This window comes from Takifugu flavidus, chromosome 10, assembly GCF_003711565.1.
Source record: "Takifugu flavidus isolate HTHZ2018 chromosome 10, ASM371156v2, whole genome shotgun sequence".
NCBI lineage: Eukaryota > Metazoa > Chordata > Actinopteri > Tetraodontiformes > Tetraodontidae > Takifugu > Takifugu flavidus.
The window spans coordinates 1,653,862-1,668,385 of NC_079529.1; the positions used below are offsets into that span (position 1 = coordinate 1,653,862).

General features: G+C 47.3%; 2 protein-coding genes across 2 annotated transcripts; both read right to left on the reverse strand.

Annotated features, from left to right (window-relative positions):
• Positions 1 to 55: 55 nt before the first annotated feature.
• On the reverse strand, positions 56 to 6,129 carry znf628 (zinc finger protein 628). The gene is made up of 8 exons (XM_057045832.1): positions 5,004 to 6,129; positions 4,836 to 4,908; positions 3,813 to 4,745; positions 3,520 to 3,690; positions 3,109 to 3,442; positions 2,846 to 3,000; positions 2,483 to 2,725; positions 56 to 2,382 (listed from the first exon to the last, which is right to left on the reverse strand). The coding sequence occupies exons 1-8, from the start codon at positions 5,390 to 5,392 to the stop codon at positions 388 to 390; spliced, it is 4,293 nt and encodes a 1,430-aa protein (XP_056901812.1). The 5' UTR covers positions 5,393 to 6,129; the 3' UTR covers positions 56 to 387.
• A 338-nt stretch (positions 6,130 to 6,467) lies between these two features.
• il11a (interleukin 11a) lies at positions 6,468 to 12,081 on the reverse strand. The gene is made up of 5 exons (XM_057046320.1): positions 11,587 to 12,081; positions 10,783 to 10,940; positions 8,393 to 8,488; positions 8,132 to 8,293; positions 6,468 to 8,038 (listed from the first exon to the last, which is right to left on the reverse strand). The coding sequence occupies exons 1-5, from the start codon at positions 11,591 to 11,593 to the stop codon at positions 7,856 to 7,858; spliced, it is 606 nt and encodes a 201-aa protein (XP_056902300.1). The 5' UTR covers positions 11,594 to 12,081; the 3' UTR covers positions 6,468 to 7,855.
• Between the last annotated feature and the right edge of the window lie 2,443 nt (positions 12,082 to 14,524).

The following is a 14,524-nucleotide window of genomic DNA, read 5'->3' on the forward strand; positions in this document are numbered from 1 at the left end:
ACCGCGCTTCAAACGTTGCGTTTCTAAATACAATTAAAAGAACACCACATAAGACCAAAGTTAATAACATATTTATTAATTATTTGGTTCTATTCGCTATTAACATTGTGAAGAAAGTTCATGTACAGCGTATATCCACATAAAGTAGTTAAACAAACTGCTATGGCAGCATCATTTTAACAAACATATTTATCAATATTTAGTTAGTAATTAGCATATTTCAACGTATATGTGGCACCTTGAGAAGACATGACAGTCCTCATCTAACCATGTGATTCACCTTAGTTCCAATGGAACTCAAACTGACTAAAGTGCTAGTATTAAGAGTCCAAAAATAGGAACCCGAACTATTCACTTATCTTCTTTCACCACACACACCGACTGGTATTAGTCAGAGAAATGCATTTCTTTCTCATGTAAAAGTCCATTTCTCATTGAATCTTCATCTGATGTCTGTATTTGTGCATTATCTGCAGGATCGTCTTCCTTTGTCGATGTTTCCTTTGCCTCTACCGTTTCAGTAGTTTGGCAGATTTCCCTGCCCTCTCCTCTCTCCATCCCACCGTCTCTTAAACCACTGGTGCTGACCTCAATGATGACGATTCCCTCCCCACTCTCGAGTTGAAATATACCTTCCATGGCTCCTCCGTCCTCTGCAACCCCACCAGTTGCAGAGCTGCAATGAGCCATTTCTCCTGCCATTCCGCCTTCATCCCCTATCAGGGCGATCATCTGCATCCCCTCTTCTGGTGCCTGCTCCATCTTGGTTCCACCCCCCAGTTCAAACACCACCTCTTGACCATCAAGCGGCACCAAACTACTCGCGTTGCGTGTGCAGGTAAGCTGGAGGCTGGTCTCCTGCCCGCGGCTAAAGGTGCCACTGGTTGCACTGCTCTCTGCCTCAGTGTGAAAATGCAGAACGTAGGACTCACCCTGGCTGCTCTCCTCCCCCGTCTGCCTCCCACCCTGCTTTTCCTCACCCCAGTCCTGCAAAAGAGACATCATAGCTCCCTTATCCCCCTCCTTCCCCCCATCTGATTGTCCATTTGTCTTGATTTGCAACACAAGTGAATTTCCCTCTCCATCCACTGTCCCTCCCGCACCACCGTCTTCAAACTGCAACACGTAAGACCCCCCCATGTCTTCCTTCGATTCCGCTTCATTATCAAAACACAACACAAACTGTTTCTCTGCCATGGTCTCCTCTGTCCTAATTTCCCCCGATGTGGTTTGTGAATTATTTCCAGGCGTATGAGACACAGGAGGAGAAACCTGTGCAGTGGTTATAGTGGTGGCTGGTGGAACCATTGTAGTGCTTGACGGGGGTCCAGATGTGCCCACTAAGGGGGCTACAGTGGAGGAAGTTGAATGAATTGAGACAGTTTTGCAAGATGTTGACAGGGGACAGAGTGACATCATGGGATTAGACGAGGTCGATGACCCAGAGGTGGTGTTAGCAACAGGACTAGCCCCAGCTACACAGGTCACATGACTGTTGGGTACTGCTGGAACTCCACCTGTATTCTGAGAGCCTGAGGACTGAGATTTCTGAAGCGCGGATTTGGGTTTGCGCCCACGTCTACCCCCCGTCCTTATTGTTCTCCCCAATATGGGTTTAGTGAGCAGAGAGTTGGCTGAAAGAGTCTGCGTTGACATGGCAACAGAACTGTTAATGTGGTTATTATTATTGCCAGTGATTATGATCCTGGTCTGCTGCTGTTGTGCTAATGTGGAAAACTGGGAGATCTGAGTCTGTGGTGCTTGGTTCAGGGCGGACGGCACCGACTGAAAGGACTGAAGCATGGGGAGGGTCTGGGGCTCCTGAGCTGCTGGAGGATTGTTTGCTGTTGGGACGAGGATCAGGCTGGACTGGCTGCCGTTGTTGGAGGGACACTGGAGGAGGAAATAATTTTGGGGCTGGGCTGGTGGTGGCGGAGGAGGCGGGGGTGCTGGCACAGGGGATGACAGAGGAATGAGCTGCAGGCCGCTGGCTGTCTGAATCATAAAATAGTTCTGGGAGGTGTTGGGGGGAATATTAAGTGCTGGCTGGGATACAATGAGGCTGCCATTGTTTTCATTCGTTTCAAGCGTGATGGGGTTGAGCAGGGTCGTAGTGGTTGTTACTCCCCCGACGTTGGCTTTGACGACCACTCCGTCTTTACCTTCGCCACCAGAGCAAGGCAGGGAAACACCGCTGCCATGGGTGCGGATGTGCCTCTGCAAGTAGGAGTGCATGACAAACTCCTTAGAGCAGTACGGACATTTGAAGTCTTTTCTTGTGGAGTGCGTGCGGAGGTGAAGCTGGAGGTTGGACGAGTGCGTGAAGCACTTGGTGCAGTGCGTGCACTGAAAGGGTCTTTCTCCAGAATGGGTGCGCTCATGCTGCTCAAGACAAGACAAAACAAGAACATATTCAGTGCAATCACCCAAACAAACAAACAAAACAACAGGTATAGAGATTCCCAGCGGAAGCTTTACTGACCTGTTTGAGGTTGGACGTCTGCGAGAAGGACTTTGAGCAGATGGAACAGACGTGAGGCCTCAGACCAGAGTGCATCTGACTGTGCCTACGCAAGCAGCTGGTGTTTTTGAAGGACTTGCCGCACTCCTTACACACGTACGGCCTCTCGCCTGTGTGCTGGCGTAAATGGTACTGGAAGTGAGAGCTCCACTTGAAAGTCAGAGGGCAGTGGGGACACTGGAATGCCCTTACGCCGGTGTGAACCTGGGTGAGACAAACACACAAGGAAAATGCTTTATGGGATTGTGCTTCTTTTAGGCTAAAACTTTTATCAACCTATATTCCAGGTGAACTTAAACATTGCTAGTATACTGGGAGCCATACCCTCTGATGGATTGAAAGGAGCGAAGACCTCTTGAAGCTCTTTCCACATTCTGTGCAGCGGTAAGGCCTTTCCCCAGTGTGATCTCTCATGTGGTACTTCAGCCCCGATGAGCCTTTGAAGGCTTTTCCACACTCTGAACAGCGATATGGCCTCTCTGGATGAAAGTACATATAAACATCATAATGCAGTTCCTTATTCCCCCACAATATTTTCTCTGGTTGCTTTTCAGTTAGGATATTGCAATTATTAATATTTTTTTTACCTCCAGGGGGAGTGTTCTTTGTGGCGCCAGTCTTTTTTGGGGTTTTGATGGGTTTGGATGGCTGTTCCTCCTGCTCCTCGCCGACAGCTATGATGTCAACATGGATCTCTCTCTGGCCTTCCGGCTGCTTGTCATCTTGGCTGGGAGAGGAGGGAAGTGGGAGAGACAGCGACAGGGAAGGGGGACACACGATCTCGGCCTCTGCCTCGGCCAAGAGACGTTGCTCAGGGGTGTGGGAGTGTTGGTGGGTCAGGAGCGAGGACAAAAGGGGGAAGGAGCGATCGCAGGCAGAGCAGCTGAACTGGGAACGCGCCTGAGATGAAAGCGAGTGCATCTGGAAAAGCAAAACAAGGAGAGCATATAAATTTCACGGTCGACAGCAGTGAACTGCATTAACCTGCGCAGTCTCACCAGTGAGACATGTCGGTTGAGGCCTCCACTGGTCTTGAATGTCTTGTTGCAGTAGCTACATGACAGTGCGGTCCATGTGGTTCGGGCCTCTGAAGGAACCGGCTCGGAGCTCTGGGTTACCTCAGTGAAGGTGTGCAACAGGTCGAACTGGGCCTGCGTCGTAGCCACCGTCTGAGGACAAAACAAAGAAGTGATGCATGTCGGAGTTTGGACGCATGATTTGACCTGCAAGAGTGGAAACACTGCATATAATTAACTAATTTCGTTTGTGTTGTAGTGTTCTGGTCACTTACCGAGTTGCTGCCGTCCGCTCCGGTTAGACCCAGAAGCATCTCCGCCGTCTGTCCATTTTCAGCCACTGTCGTCGTCTCCACCACCTCCTCAAAATCAGCCAGTAGGTGGCCAGCTCCTACCAGCCCGTCTCCGACCTCTATTGCCGCCCCAGGCCCTGACCCGACGCTGGCCCCATGTTCCTGTGGAGCCATGTGGATGGACTGGTGATCCTCCAGCTCTGTTCGCGTGTCAAAGGTGTCGCTGCAGCTGCCACAGCTGTAGAGCAGCATGCTAGCCCCAGTATCTGTGCTGAGGTGAACTTCGGTCCCAATCGCTCTCGATGCACAGACGTCACCCCCAGAGGAAGTCAGGGTGAGCTGAGGGAGGAGGCTCTGGGTCTGACTGGATGGAGCAGTTGACAGAAACACCTCCTCCATCCCCACTCCAACCCCATCTGCTCCTTCTTGGCTCACAAACCTCACCATGTCTGTTAACATGGATGAAGTCACTTCTTCTCCCTCCACCACAACTTCCACGACACCATTTCCTTTGCTTGCCCCCACTTCCCTCTTTCCTTCTTTTACTGCATTGATGTTGGAGTGCGAGTTCTTGTGGAGGGCCAGGTTTGAGGAATGAGTGAAGGTTTTTCCACATTCGCTGCAGATGTAGGGCCTCTCGCCTGTATGGATCCTCATGTGCTGCCTTAGATTGGTAGACTGAGTGAATGCCTTTTTACACACTGTGCAGGTGTAAGGCTTGAGACCAAGGTGGACATTCTTATGTCGTCGGAGGCTGCTGGAGTTCTTGAACGCCTTCGGGCAGGTGTCACAGGGGTACGGACATTCTCCAGTATGCTGACGCAGGTGATACTGGTAATGAGAACTCCATTTAAAGGTCAGAGAGCAATATGGGCACAGGAAGGTACGCACTCCAGTGTGGACGCTCTGATGAACCTGGATTTTAAACAAACACAGAAGTTAATTTTGTATGCCCCCCCCCCCTTTTTTTTTGCAAGCTTTAATTTTGTACTTTTTTTAAATTACCTGAAGCAGAGAGGAGCGTTTGAAAGCTTTGCCGCAGTCCTTACATTTGTAGGGCTTCTCCCCAGAGTGGGACCTGGGAGAGAAAAGTAACCATTGAGGAGACACAAATTAGTTGAGTACCCTCCGCTGTTTAATAAGTGTTAAGAATAAAAGGTTTGACACATGTACCGCTGGTGATAGAGCAGAGCAGACGAGCCCTTAAAGGCCTTCGGGCAGAGGTTGCAACGGTACGGTCTCTCGTTGTTGTGGCTCCTCTGGTGGTGGGTCAGCCTGGATGACCACCTGAAGCACTTCCCACAGTCCATACACTGGAAGGGGTGGTCCGACTGTTCCGGAGGTCGCTGCACTGGGCCCGACACGGATGACGAGACCATGTCGAGGACCACCTCTTCGGCACTCTCGATTTCTGCCTTGTTTCCATTCTCCAGCTCCCCTCTGTCCCTGTCATCCTCTCCATCCTCCCCGGAACCGAGCAGGGATTGGAATGGAGATAGAGAAGCTGTAGGCTGAGGTGGCAGGAGTTCTGTTTGGACCACTAGAGCCACCGAGTTAGCCATCACCGAGCAAGCTAACAGCGGGTGATGGGATTTCTTGAAAGAGGCGTGAATTAGTCTTGAAGAACTAGTCTGCTGAACATTTTTCCTTCTTTCATTCTTCCTGTTTACATTTTGTCTGTGTTTTTACAGATTCCTTCCCTTGCAGCCAGAGAATTTGTCACTCCTAAGCAGTCGGTTTAGGCCAACTCTGATGTAAAATGGAAATAAAATAAATACAATGCTGTAAATTAGTAGGAATATCCCTTTAAACTCCACCTCCCCCCCTCCCTCCAGTTAGGAATCTATTCCCACTCCCTGCTGTCTTTCCTTTGGCTGTCAGTCTATTACTGTCCGTCCCCGCAGTGCAGTGCTTTTTACACATACACAAACAGAGACTACGGCCAAGTAGCACATTAAGCTACTTCAGAAATTGCACAGATATAAGTTGGTCAGCTGTGCAAACCAACACAGAGAGAAAACTCCTGGTCTTAGTGTGTTAACAAAAGCAGCTACTGGCCTTCATTGAGAGCTAATGTAGCCTCGGTCAACGCAAAATTGACTCGATTCCAGCTCGATTAGCATGCGCATTCATTCAGGCTGTAGCAGTACTCACCGAGCAAGGCTAAGTCAACTTAAAAGTCTAATTCTGGTATTATGAAAAGGAACTGGCCACAGCAGTGCAAATCCACACAACCTTAACAATAAACATAGCACAAACTAACAGCAGTTCTCCACCCGATGCCGCCTCCTAAGAACAACGACGGCGATTGGCTGTTTGTTACAATAGAAGCGCTTCTACCATTGGCTGGAACCTTCAACAGACAGTTGGACGTTTTTATTTATCTTAGCCAAAAAAAAATTTTTTTAAATTTTATTTTCTCTGGGAAATTGTTTATTAGTCGTTTGTCTAAAGACTGAGTTTTTTTTACAATAATTCATTCTTAATTTTATTATTAATAATTTATTCCTTTCTCATAGCCCGAGTTTGGCGCACGGACTTCTGGGTAACGTAGTATTGTGCGTCTCTTGTACGCCCGCCTCTTCTCGTTTACTGTATTAATTACGTGGGTTAGTAAAGACACGGTGACATTCAAAGTGCACATTCTTTAGAATTTATTTCACCAAGGTACAAATTTCACATTAAGGCCAATCAGTGTGTGGAAGAGGCATCTTGATGTCGCAACAATAATTTAAACATGATGGCATAATAATAGTAAATAAGAATTAAAAATTGTATAAAAGTACAAAATGAAGGGAGACTAGCTCCTCTGCAGCATACAATAAATAGTTCCACCAAGTTACTTAAATAAATAGTAAATACTGTAACAATAAGAATAAGGAATAATATTAAGCAAAAATATTGTGATAAAATTGATAAAGTATTCTGCATTATATTGTAGAAAACAGCATAATACACATAACTGCATACAAAAATTTACATTCTTGTACATTTATGTACACCTGTACAGAACATAATGTCACAATACATAGTATTTTAATGCTTTGGGAATTTACCTAAACATAACAAAATTTTCTACCCCAGAGCAAGTTCAAAATCAGCCCTCTCACTCAGCCAAGAGGCTAATCCTAACAAGGTTGTGCAAAGTATCTAATCAGGTCCATCAGTGCTCAGTATCAGGGCACATTCATATGAGTTGACCACAACATCAAATATGCCTCGCCATGCAAAGCAGGAGAATCAGGCATTGAAAATAGTAACTCTGATTGTGGTGCAAAAAGAAAACTAAATCACCTCTCGTGGCGATTTTAGGTAAATCTGATTAAATTCATAAGTCATTTGATATGTTAAGAGTATTTACCATACATAGAGATAATGTTAACATCATGAAATCTATTTCTTTTAAAGGCACAATGAGTGACAGGTATGAGAAATTTTGGTTGACTGAAATGTGCGCTACATCTACTGGAAGAATCGTTCGCTAAAAAAAATTAATGGAAGTAAAGAAGATTAACGTAGTTTTAAAGGAAAGCCGTTTCCGGAGCTGCTATGGTATAAAAGTGCTGCTATGTTTTTCTTGAGGATTAATGAGACACACAAAAAAAGATTACAGGTGCATGGGCAAATAAATTCGTGTTAATACAGAAATAAAGATAAGAGTGACACATTAGAACGTCAAATAAATAACATTAAATAAATTACTAACAATAAATAAATAAATACATAAATAACATGGTCATGAACAAGGCCTATTGAGGAGAGTGTGGAACCTGTAGGTCAAATGGCAGTTTGCATAAAACTGGAATTTCGGCGTTGTTATGCATCCTGGTTGACTGGTGGAAAGACACACTGTTCAAGACATCGGTTGATATTTAAGATCTATTAAGGGATGATGGTGACTGCAGTCGCACACTGTGGTGGTCCTAATTCCCTTTTGGCAAGAGGTGGAACTCCACATATGCGTGTCGCTTTCTCTTCAGTGTCTGACTGCGCAGCCGAGCAGCAGAAAAATGATGCTTGGATTATCATTGCACCGCGGCATTGACCTTGGGCTTGAGGCTGAGAAAGGCTCTGTACGCCCAGTCACAGAAGAGCTTGAAGTGTTGAAGGAGCTCATGGCTGGACTGCAGGACGTCGAACTGATAAGGGAGGTGTGGTGGCAGGGAGGGGGTCGCCGGAGTCAACCGTGGCGCTTCAACTCTCAACATCTGTAGGGGTTGAGGCAGGCAAACAGATCAGCTGTTTTCTTACGACTGCACTGGATGAAAATAAAACTCTGAAAGCAGCTGAGAGCTCTTTACCTGACAGTGCAGTAGGTTGATGAGAGATTTCATTTCCTTGATCATCTCCACCAGTTTGGGCAACGCGGGGTGGTGGTGCTTCTTGGAAACCCTGTTCAGCCACTCAAAGTGGTGCTCATACAGCTTCAGGTCAGCATGCAGCTGGGAGAGAGTGGGCTTCAGCTGGAAGGAACACAGAAACAGAGGATTAGCATGGTCACATGTTAAGAAAGTGTCCCACCTCTGTGGATCGCACGTTTGGTTACATTATCAGAGCATTACCTCAAGATTATTGAGACTATGGGCCGACCGATTGCTCATTTCTGGCAGAGATGTGAACCTGTGGGGCTCCACATCTGAGTCAAAGGAGTGCTCCTTCTGTAAGAGAAATGGAGATACACAGAAGAAACTTAGTAATTTTGCTTTTACTCATATTTTACTCATCCCAGCTAGTTATGTCAACACGAGGAAAGTCTTAGTCCAGCATCACGGATGGATAACGGGTTTCTGTACTTAGAAACAGTAGCACTAAGGCGAGTGCGGTCGATTGGGTCAGTGTGAGTTCACCAACATTCAGCCACCCCAAAATGTCAACAATCCGAGTAAATGACCAAAAGCCACAGGATGTTTTCTACAGGGAGCGACGATAACGACATATGCAGTGACTAAGAAAGCTCCAAGTGGGACAGGCAACAGTAGGATGAAGGGAAACTCCAGGGTCACCGCTATAAAAAGATATGGAATGACGCAGTGCTACCGGTAGGTTGTAAACGGTGCCTACCTGCACCGCTCATAGTGGCCACTAGAGGGAGTAAACAACCTGACTGCAGGTTAATGACGCTCTACCTTATAACAGCATTAGCTGAGGAGAAGAGGTGCACAGCACACTAAAAAAATCGGAATAAAGGTGGATGTGCGTCATCTCCCACCAGTAGGGGAACATAACAACAATTAGGATAATGACTGCTGAGAAATATTTACGTAAACAGGTAGTGAGTGGATCTACCTAATATTTCCTTAACATGTTTTGCACCAGTTTCTCCACTCTTCTGTTTGCCTCTAGTTGTTTGTGTTGACGTTGGTGCTGATGAGTGTGCCACAATGCCTCGCATGTCTCTGCATCCGCCTTTCACAACAGCTCACCAATGTTTTGTCTCTTTAGCATTTGCCCCCTTCCATCCCCTGCTTCCTTTCTCCTCTCTCTCTTTCCCCTCTTTCATCTTCCTCACTGTGTTTCGTACCAGGTGCGCACACACACACACACACACACACACACACACACACACACACACACACACACCCCAGTGGCTTGTCATCTATTTGGCGCTGTGATCTCTTCATCTCTTGTGGTTTCCACTCCATCTTTCTCAGCCTTTAATTCTCTCTTTTATCCTCCTCTTCTTGTTCTCTCTCTCTCGTGGATCATGACCTCACCTGACAGAACTTAACATCCAGCTTTTGTCTTCCTGAATGCAAATGTTGGAATGTGATAAAAACTTTTTTTTTTTTTGGATTTTTATCAGGTCACTTTGCTGTGGCGACCGAAAGCAAAACACTAACACCACACTTACACAAGCATGACTATTTACAGAATCCTCAATGCAGACACGACCACAAAAATGCCTACACACAAACGCATGCACACACGCTGCATGGATGCACGCACGCTCGCTCAGACACACATATACACAGTTGCACTGGAAAATCTAAATAGACCTATTTTTATTTCTCTCTTTAAAGCATCAGTTTGATTGCTTTTTTGCAGGGACTTTCCGCGCATCGTGTTTATCTTCGGCAACATTCTCTGTTACTTAGTGACACTGGGCTCTGTAAAAATAAATAAATTGCAAATATCCATTGTAAATAGTCTTTTTGAACACTGGCCTCGGCAAGACTAGAGAGAGTATGTGTCTATTTTTAATACCACCCTCTGAACAAAAGGGTCCAAAGTTTTGCATAATGCAAAAACGGAATCTTGATCAGTCGCGTTTCGCCAGAACTGCAGATACGATCCTGCTTTCTTTTCACCTGTTGAAACGCATCGTTGATGCGAGATTTCAGCACTTTGCAAATGTTCTCTTTGCTTCTGCAGTATAGTGCAGACTCCCCACTCCCTCCGCGACCACATTACAGCTTCTGTTTCTATGTAAACGATGGCGTATTATCATTTGTGGTCATTTCACAGATGTTTTGAAAGTAGCTTCTTATTTTTACTGGGCTGTTTGATCTGTGAGTTTACCCCCTTTAGAGTCCATGTCACCAACATTTGTGGTTAATTTCAACGCACATTTGCTAGACTGGAGTCCAGTCACCAGTCTGGCCACTGGCCTCCCAGCACCCGCCACCAGTCAGGTGACCAGGTGACTGACCAGGAGGTTGCTGAGTCAGATATCCCTTCCGTGCCCAGTCGAGAGTAGATTAAAAGTGAGATCACTCAGTCAAATCTCCCCTGGGACTTTTGCTGCCCTGATGTAATCACGTAGATGGACTCCTGCCAGTCAATAATCAATTAAAGCAGTTTACGGGAACTAAATCCTAAGAAAACCCAGCAGAAGTGCACGACCTTTCCGCGCAAAGACAACCAGGATCAAGGAGGGGAGACTCATTAATCGTCCACCAACGCATCAACCGACACATTTTTTGCCTCCAAAAATCAATATCCTGGCACTCACCAGCAGTTCCTGGGTGAGTTTCATCAGGTGCTTGGTCTGATTGGACAGACGGTCCATGTCACTGGGCCTCCGGTGCGGTACTGGGGAGGCAGACACGAACACGGGCAGCTGGGCCAATAGCAGCGAGAAGAGGAGCGACGAGGAGGAGTCGAGGAGCACTGCGGGAGGAGAAAAGGGAAGCAATTAGTGGAGAGAGGCGCTGTCATCTTGCCATGATGATAATGACCTCAGGCCCCGGCTGTCAGCTCCGGGGGAAGATATTGCACCATAATATAAACAATAGATTCAGACTTGGCAGCGAGATCCTGGAGAGCTTCAGTGACATGTCATGAGAGAGTCATGTTTTCACAGGCTGGATGCAAATCATTACACGAAATCGAGTTCTGACACCGACCACCTTCACTAGCGTCACACCTGTACATCTTTACCTGACATTGAGCCGCCAAGTCAGCAGAAATCGAATTCAGTATTTTCCTTTCAAGTTTAAATACAAATAGGCGAAGTATTAAAAGAGAGCCAGGGTGCTGTTGACGCGCCGAATGCCCGGTGATTACAGGTGAACCACAGGAATCGCAGCTAGAATAACACCGCTGGAGCATCTGGGTCCCCTGTTCAAGTTCAGGGACCACCGGAGGATACAGCGGTGCCCAGCCGCTGTCAGACCATCACAGCTCGATCCATTTCACCCGCAAGTGGAGCATGAAACAGCCGTTTACAGTCATATAAACCCGCACCGGGTAGTTTTAAACCTAAAAAAAACTAGATGTGTAAGAAACAATGAATGACACTTGAGCAAACACTTACATTTCATATTGATTCGGATCCAATGAACCAGCAAAGAAACGCAGATAAATGGGAGGACAAGTAGGAGGAAAAAAAAAACCTATGAAATATGTGGAACTCCGGAAACTGTCATGTGCTTCGGCTGCTGGTCTTCGCTGCCGCGGAGAGGAAAGTTGTCAGGACGCGAGAGAATGAATGAGCGCGCGGCAGGAGTGATGGCTGAGGCGCACGGCCAGCAAACAACCCCCCCCAAAAAAAGAGTTGGGAAGAGGCAGGCAAAAGTCAGATGGCTTCACAACTTTCTGCCTTTGCTAAAGTTTAAGATGAGCCCTTGTAGAATTTATGGAGTGCTGGAGACACTTAGACAGTTTGGAGAGAGAGAGAGACACACACACACTCACACACACACAGCGAGAGAGAGAGCGAGCGAGAGAGAGGGAGGGAGGCAACAGAAATGCTGAGAGAGAGATGCGAGTGTGGTAAGTCCAATTTTTGCGCGCAGTGAAGTGTTTAGGCTTGTTTAAAACTTCCTTTATAAAGACCTCGGGCCTATGACACATCGGCAGTGACTCACTTCATTCATAAAAACACATACACAGGCTCTCTCTCTCTCGCTCTCTCTCTCTCTCTCTCTCCTCTTCCTCCCTCTTTCCTCCTCCCCTCTCCGCTGCTTTTGCGAAACTTTAAAAAAATGTTCCGTTGTTTGTTTTTTTTTGTTTTTTTTTTTAACTTTCCTCTAATCACTTTCTCCCGTCCCGCCTGTCGCTATCTCCGGCGCTTCCTCCGTCGCATCTCGTTCTACCTGCGCCGATCTGCCTCTCTGCTTCTTTTTTTTTATGATTATTATCTGCCCATCTGCTCATCTCTTCCCTCTCGCTGCTCTCTATCACTGCAGACGTTTAAAAAGCCCATTGTTTTCACGCCTATCAGCGCATCTCGTGTAACCAGGCTGCTTTTGGAGCCTTTACCTGCTCTTTCTTCTTCTCCTGCCGGCTGGTGTCATGTTCTCCATTCAGTGCAGGGAAAAAACTCCAAATCACTCGAATTGTCTCTGTTATTGCGCTTGTTTATTTTATTTTTTGTTGCCCTTATGGACAACGTATGTCACAATCCCTGTATTCTATATAAGATGCACAGCAAACACTTTTTCTCCCCCCCCCCCCCATAATTCTCTCCCTCCTTTTCTCACCCCTTGCTCCCTCCCTCCCTCCCTCTCTCTCCCGGAGCCCCTCCTGACAGCAGTCTGTTATTTCCACTGCCCCCCCACCCACTTCTTCTCTTTTTTTCACTCCCTCTCTCCAGGGTGAAGGAAAGAGTGAGGAGTGAGAGACGGATAGGAGCAGGGGAGAGGTGTTGTCCAGACCAGAAGGGGCCTCTGAAAGTGTTGCATAGAAACTGTGAGCACACACACACACACATACACACACATACACCTTACGCAGCCACACACCAATCACGACAGTTGCACACACATATAAAAACACACAACACACAAACGAACACTGGCTTAACAGACCAAAAACACAGCCGGCTCCATGCACCAGCACTCAGAATTGGGACATAAGTGTATCATTTGGCCCCTCTGGCTCCCTGTTACACACACACACACACGCACACACACACACACACACACACACACACGCTTGTAGAGCTGGGCAGTCTTGGAAATACTCTGTCAGGTGCAGCAAAGCGTGGCCTTCAGTTGCAAAGGGCAAAAAATTAGTTTCCAGTCACGGAGGGAGGGAGAGTTGATGCATCAGGCTGGTATACATGCGGGTATATTTAATATCATCGGGGAGGGTCAGAAGGTGCAGAAACACCGGGCCCGCGTGGGGCAACACAGCGGGATGTAGCGCTCTCCACATCCACAGGTCACGGAGAGAAACTCTCTCAGGGTCCCTCACACTCTGGCCCCCCCGACCCACAATGTTCATACAGCCATATGTGTGAATTCATCGTTCGGTTTGGTTCAAATTTGGTGAAATAACATTTTGCTGTGTGCGGGTGGAAAACTGGCTACAAACAAATAAACAAAGGCAGAACAGGCGGAGCGAGTAAAGGAACAAAGTGCTCGTGAGTCTGGTCGTGAGATTAGGAGAGACCCTCATTCACAGACGCACACTCATGGTGTGGTCACGAAATAATTAGTGGCAGGTCCCGTGTGGCACAATGATGCACGTCGCCTGCACACGCACAGTTGCCAGTCCAGCGGTGGAGCGCAGACAAACAAACACCCTCCAAACTACTGAGCTCCCGGTGGCAGCGAGTGGGTGGCGGAGTTGTTGTGGTGGAGGAAAAAAGGTCAAACGCTCTTTTCTCGGGTCAACAGTGGAGAAGAAAAGCAGGCGAAGGAGGGGGAGACGAGGGGAGGAAATAGATGAGTGCGGCGGGACGCGGGGAGATATTGACACACTTGCTCTTTTTTTAATTTCCCACATCAAAGGAGCGTTTGAAGGCACAGCTGGGGAAAGAAGAAAAGAAAAAGTGAAGTTAGTCACTCTCCCTCATCCCCTCACGTAGCCGCCTCTCCCGATGGGGGTCTCCTGGGTGGTTCTGAGGTGCACGCTCTTCCGGGCCTGAGACACCAGCGCTGTCGCTAGCTCCATGACGAACGCACGGTGCCAAGCTGACTGACATGTTTAGACTGTGTGTGTGTGTGTGTGTGTGTGTGTGTGAGAGAGAGCGAGCACACACTGGCATATGCCTGTTAGCGAAAGGGGGAATCCAGAGTTTGTGTAAATGGGTGTGCGTACAGTATATGAGTGTAATTATGGGTATGTGGCAGCGTGAGTGCGGTGTCTGTATATCGTGCATGTGCATCAGTGTTTGTGCATGTGGCCCCGCGCACGTGTGTGTGTTTGTGTGTGGCCTTCATATGCTACCCATTACATCACCAATCTGTGTAAACCACCATAAGAGGAGAAACAGAGTGAGACACTCAGACTACGACCTCAAAGAC

Excerpts from the sequence above, each read along its gene's own strand:
- znf628 (XM_057045832.1), bottom strand. The coding sequence starts at position 5,392 with ATGGCTAACTCGGTGGCTCTAGTGGTCCAAACAGAACTCCTGCCACCT. Across the intron at positions 4,909-5,003 it reads GCTCTGCTCTATCACCAGCG|GTCCCACTCTGGGGAGAAGC; the intron begins GTACATGTGTCA and ends TTTCTCTCCCAG. Across the intron at positions 4,746-4,835 it reads AACGCTCCTCTCTGCTTCAG|GTTCATCAGAGCGTCCACAC; the intron begins GTAATTTAAAAA and ends TTTAAAATCCAG.
- il11a (XM_057046320.1), bottom strand. Across the intron at positions 8,294-8,392 it reads ATAGTCTCAATAATCTTGAG|CTGAAGCCCACTCTCTCCCA; the intron begins GTAATGCTCTGA and ends TGTTCCTTCCAG. Across the intron at positions 8,039-8,131 it reads TCAACCTACTGCACTGTCAG|ATGTTGAGAGTTGAAGCGCC; the intron begins GTAAAGAGCTCT and ends CAACCCCTACAG.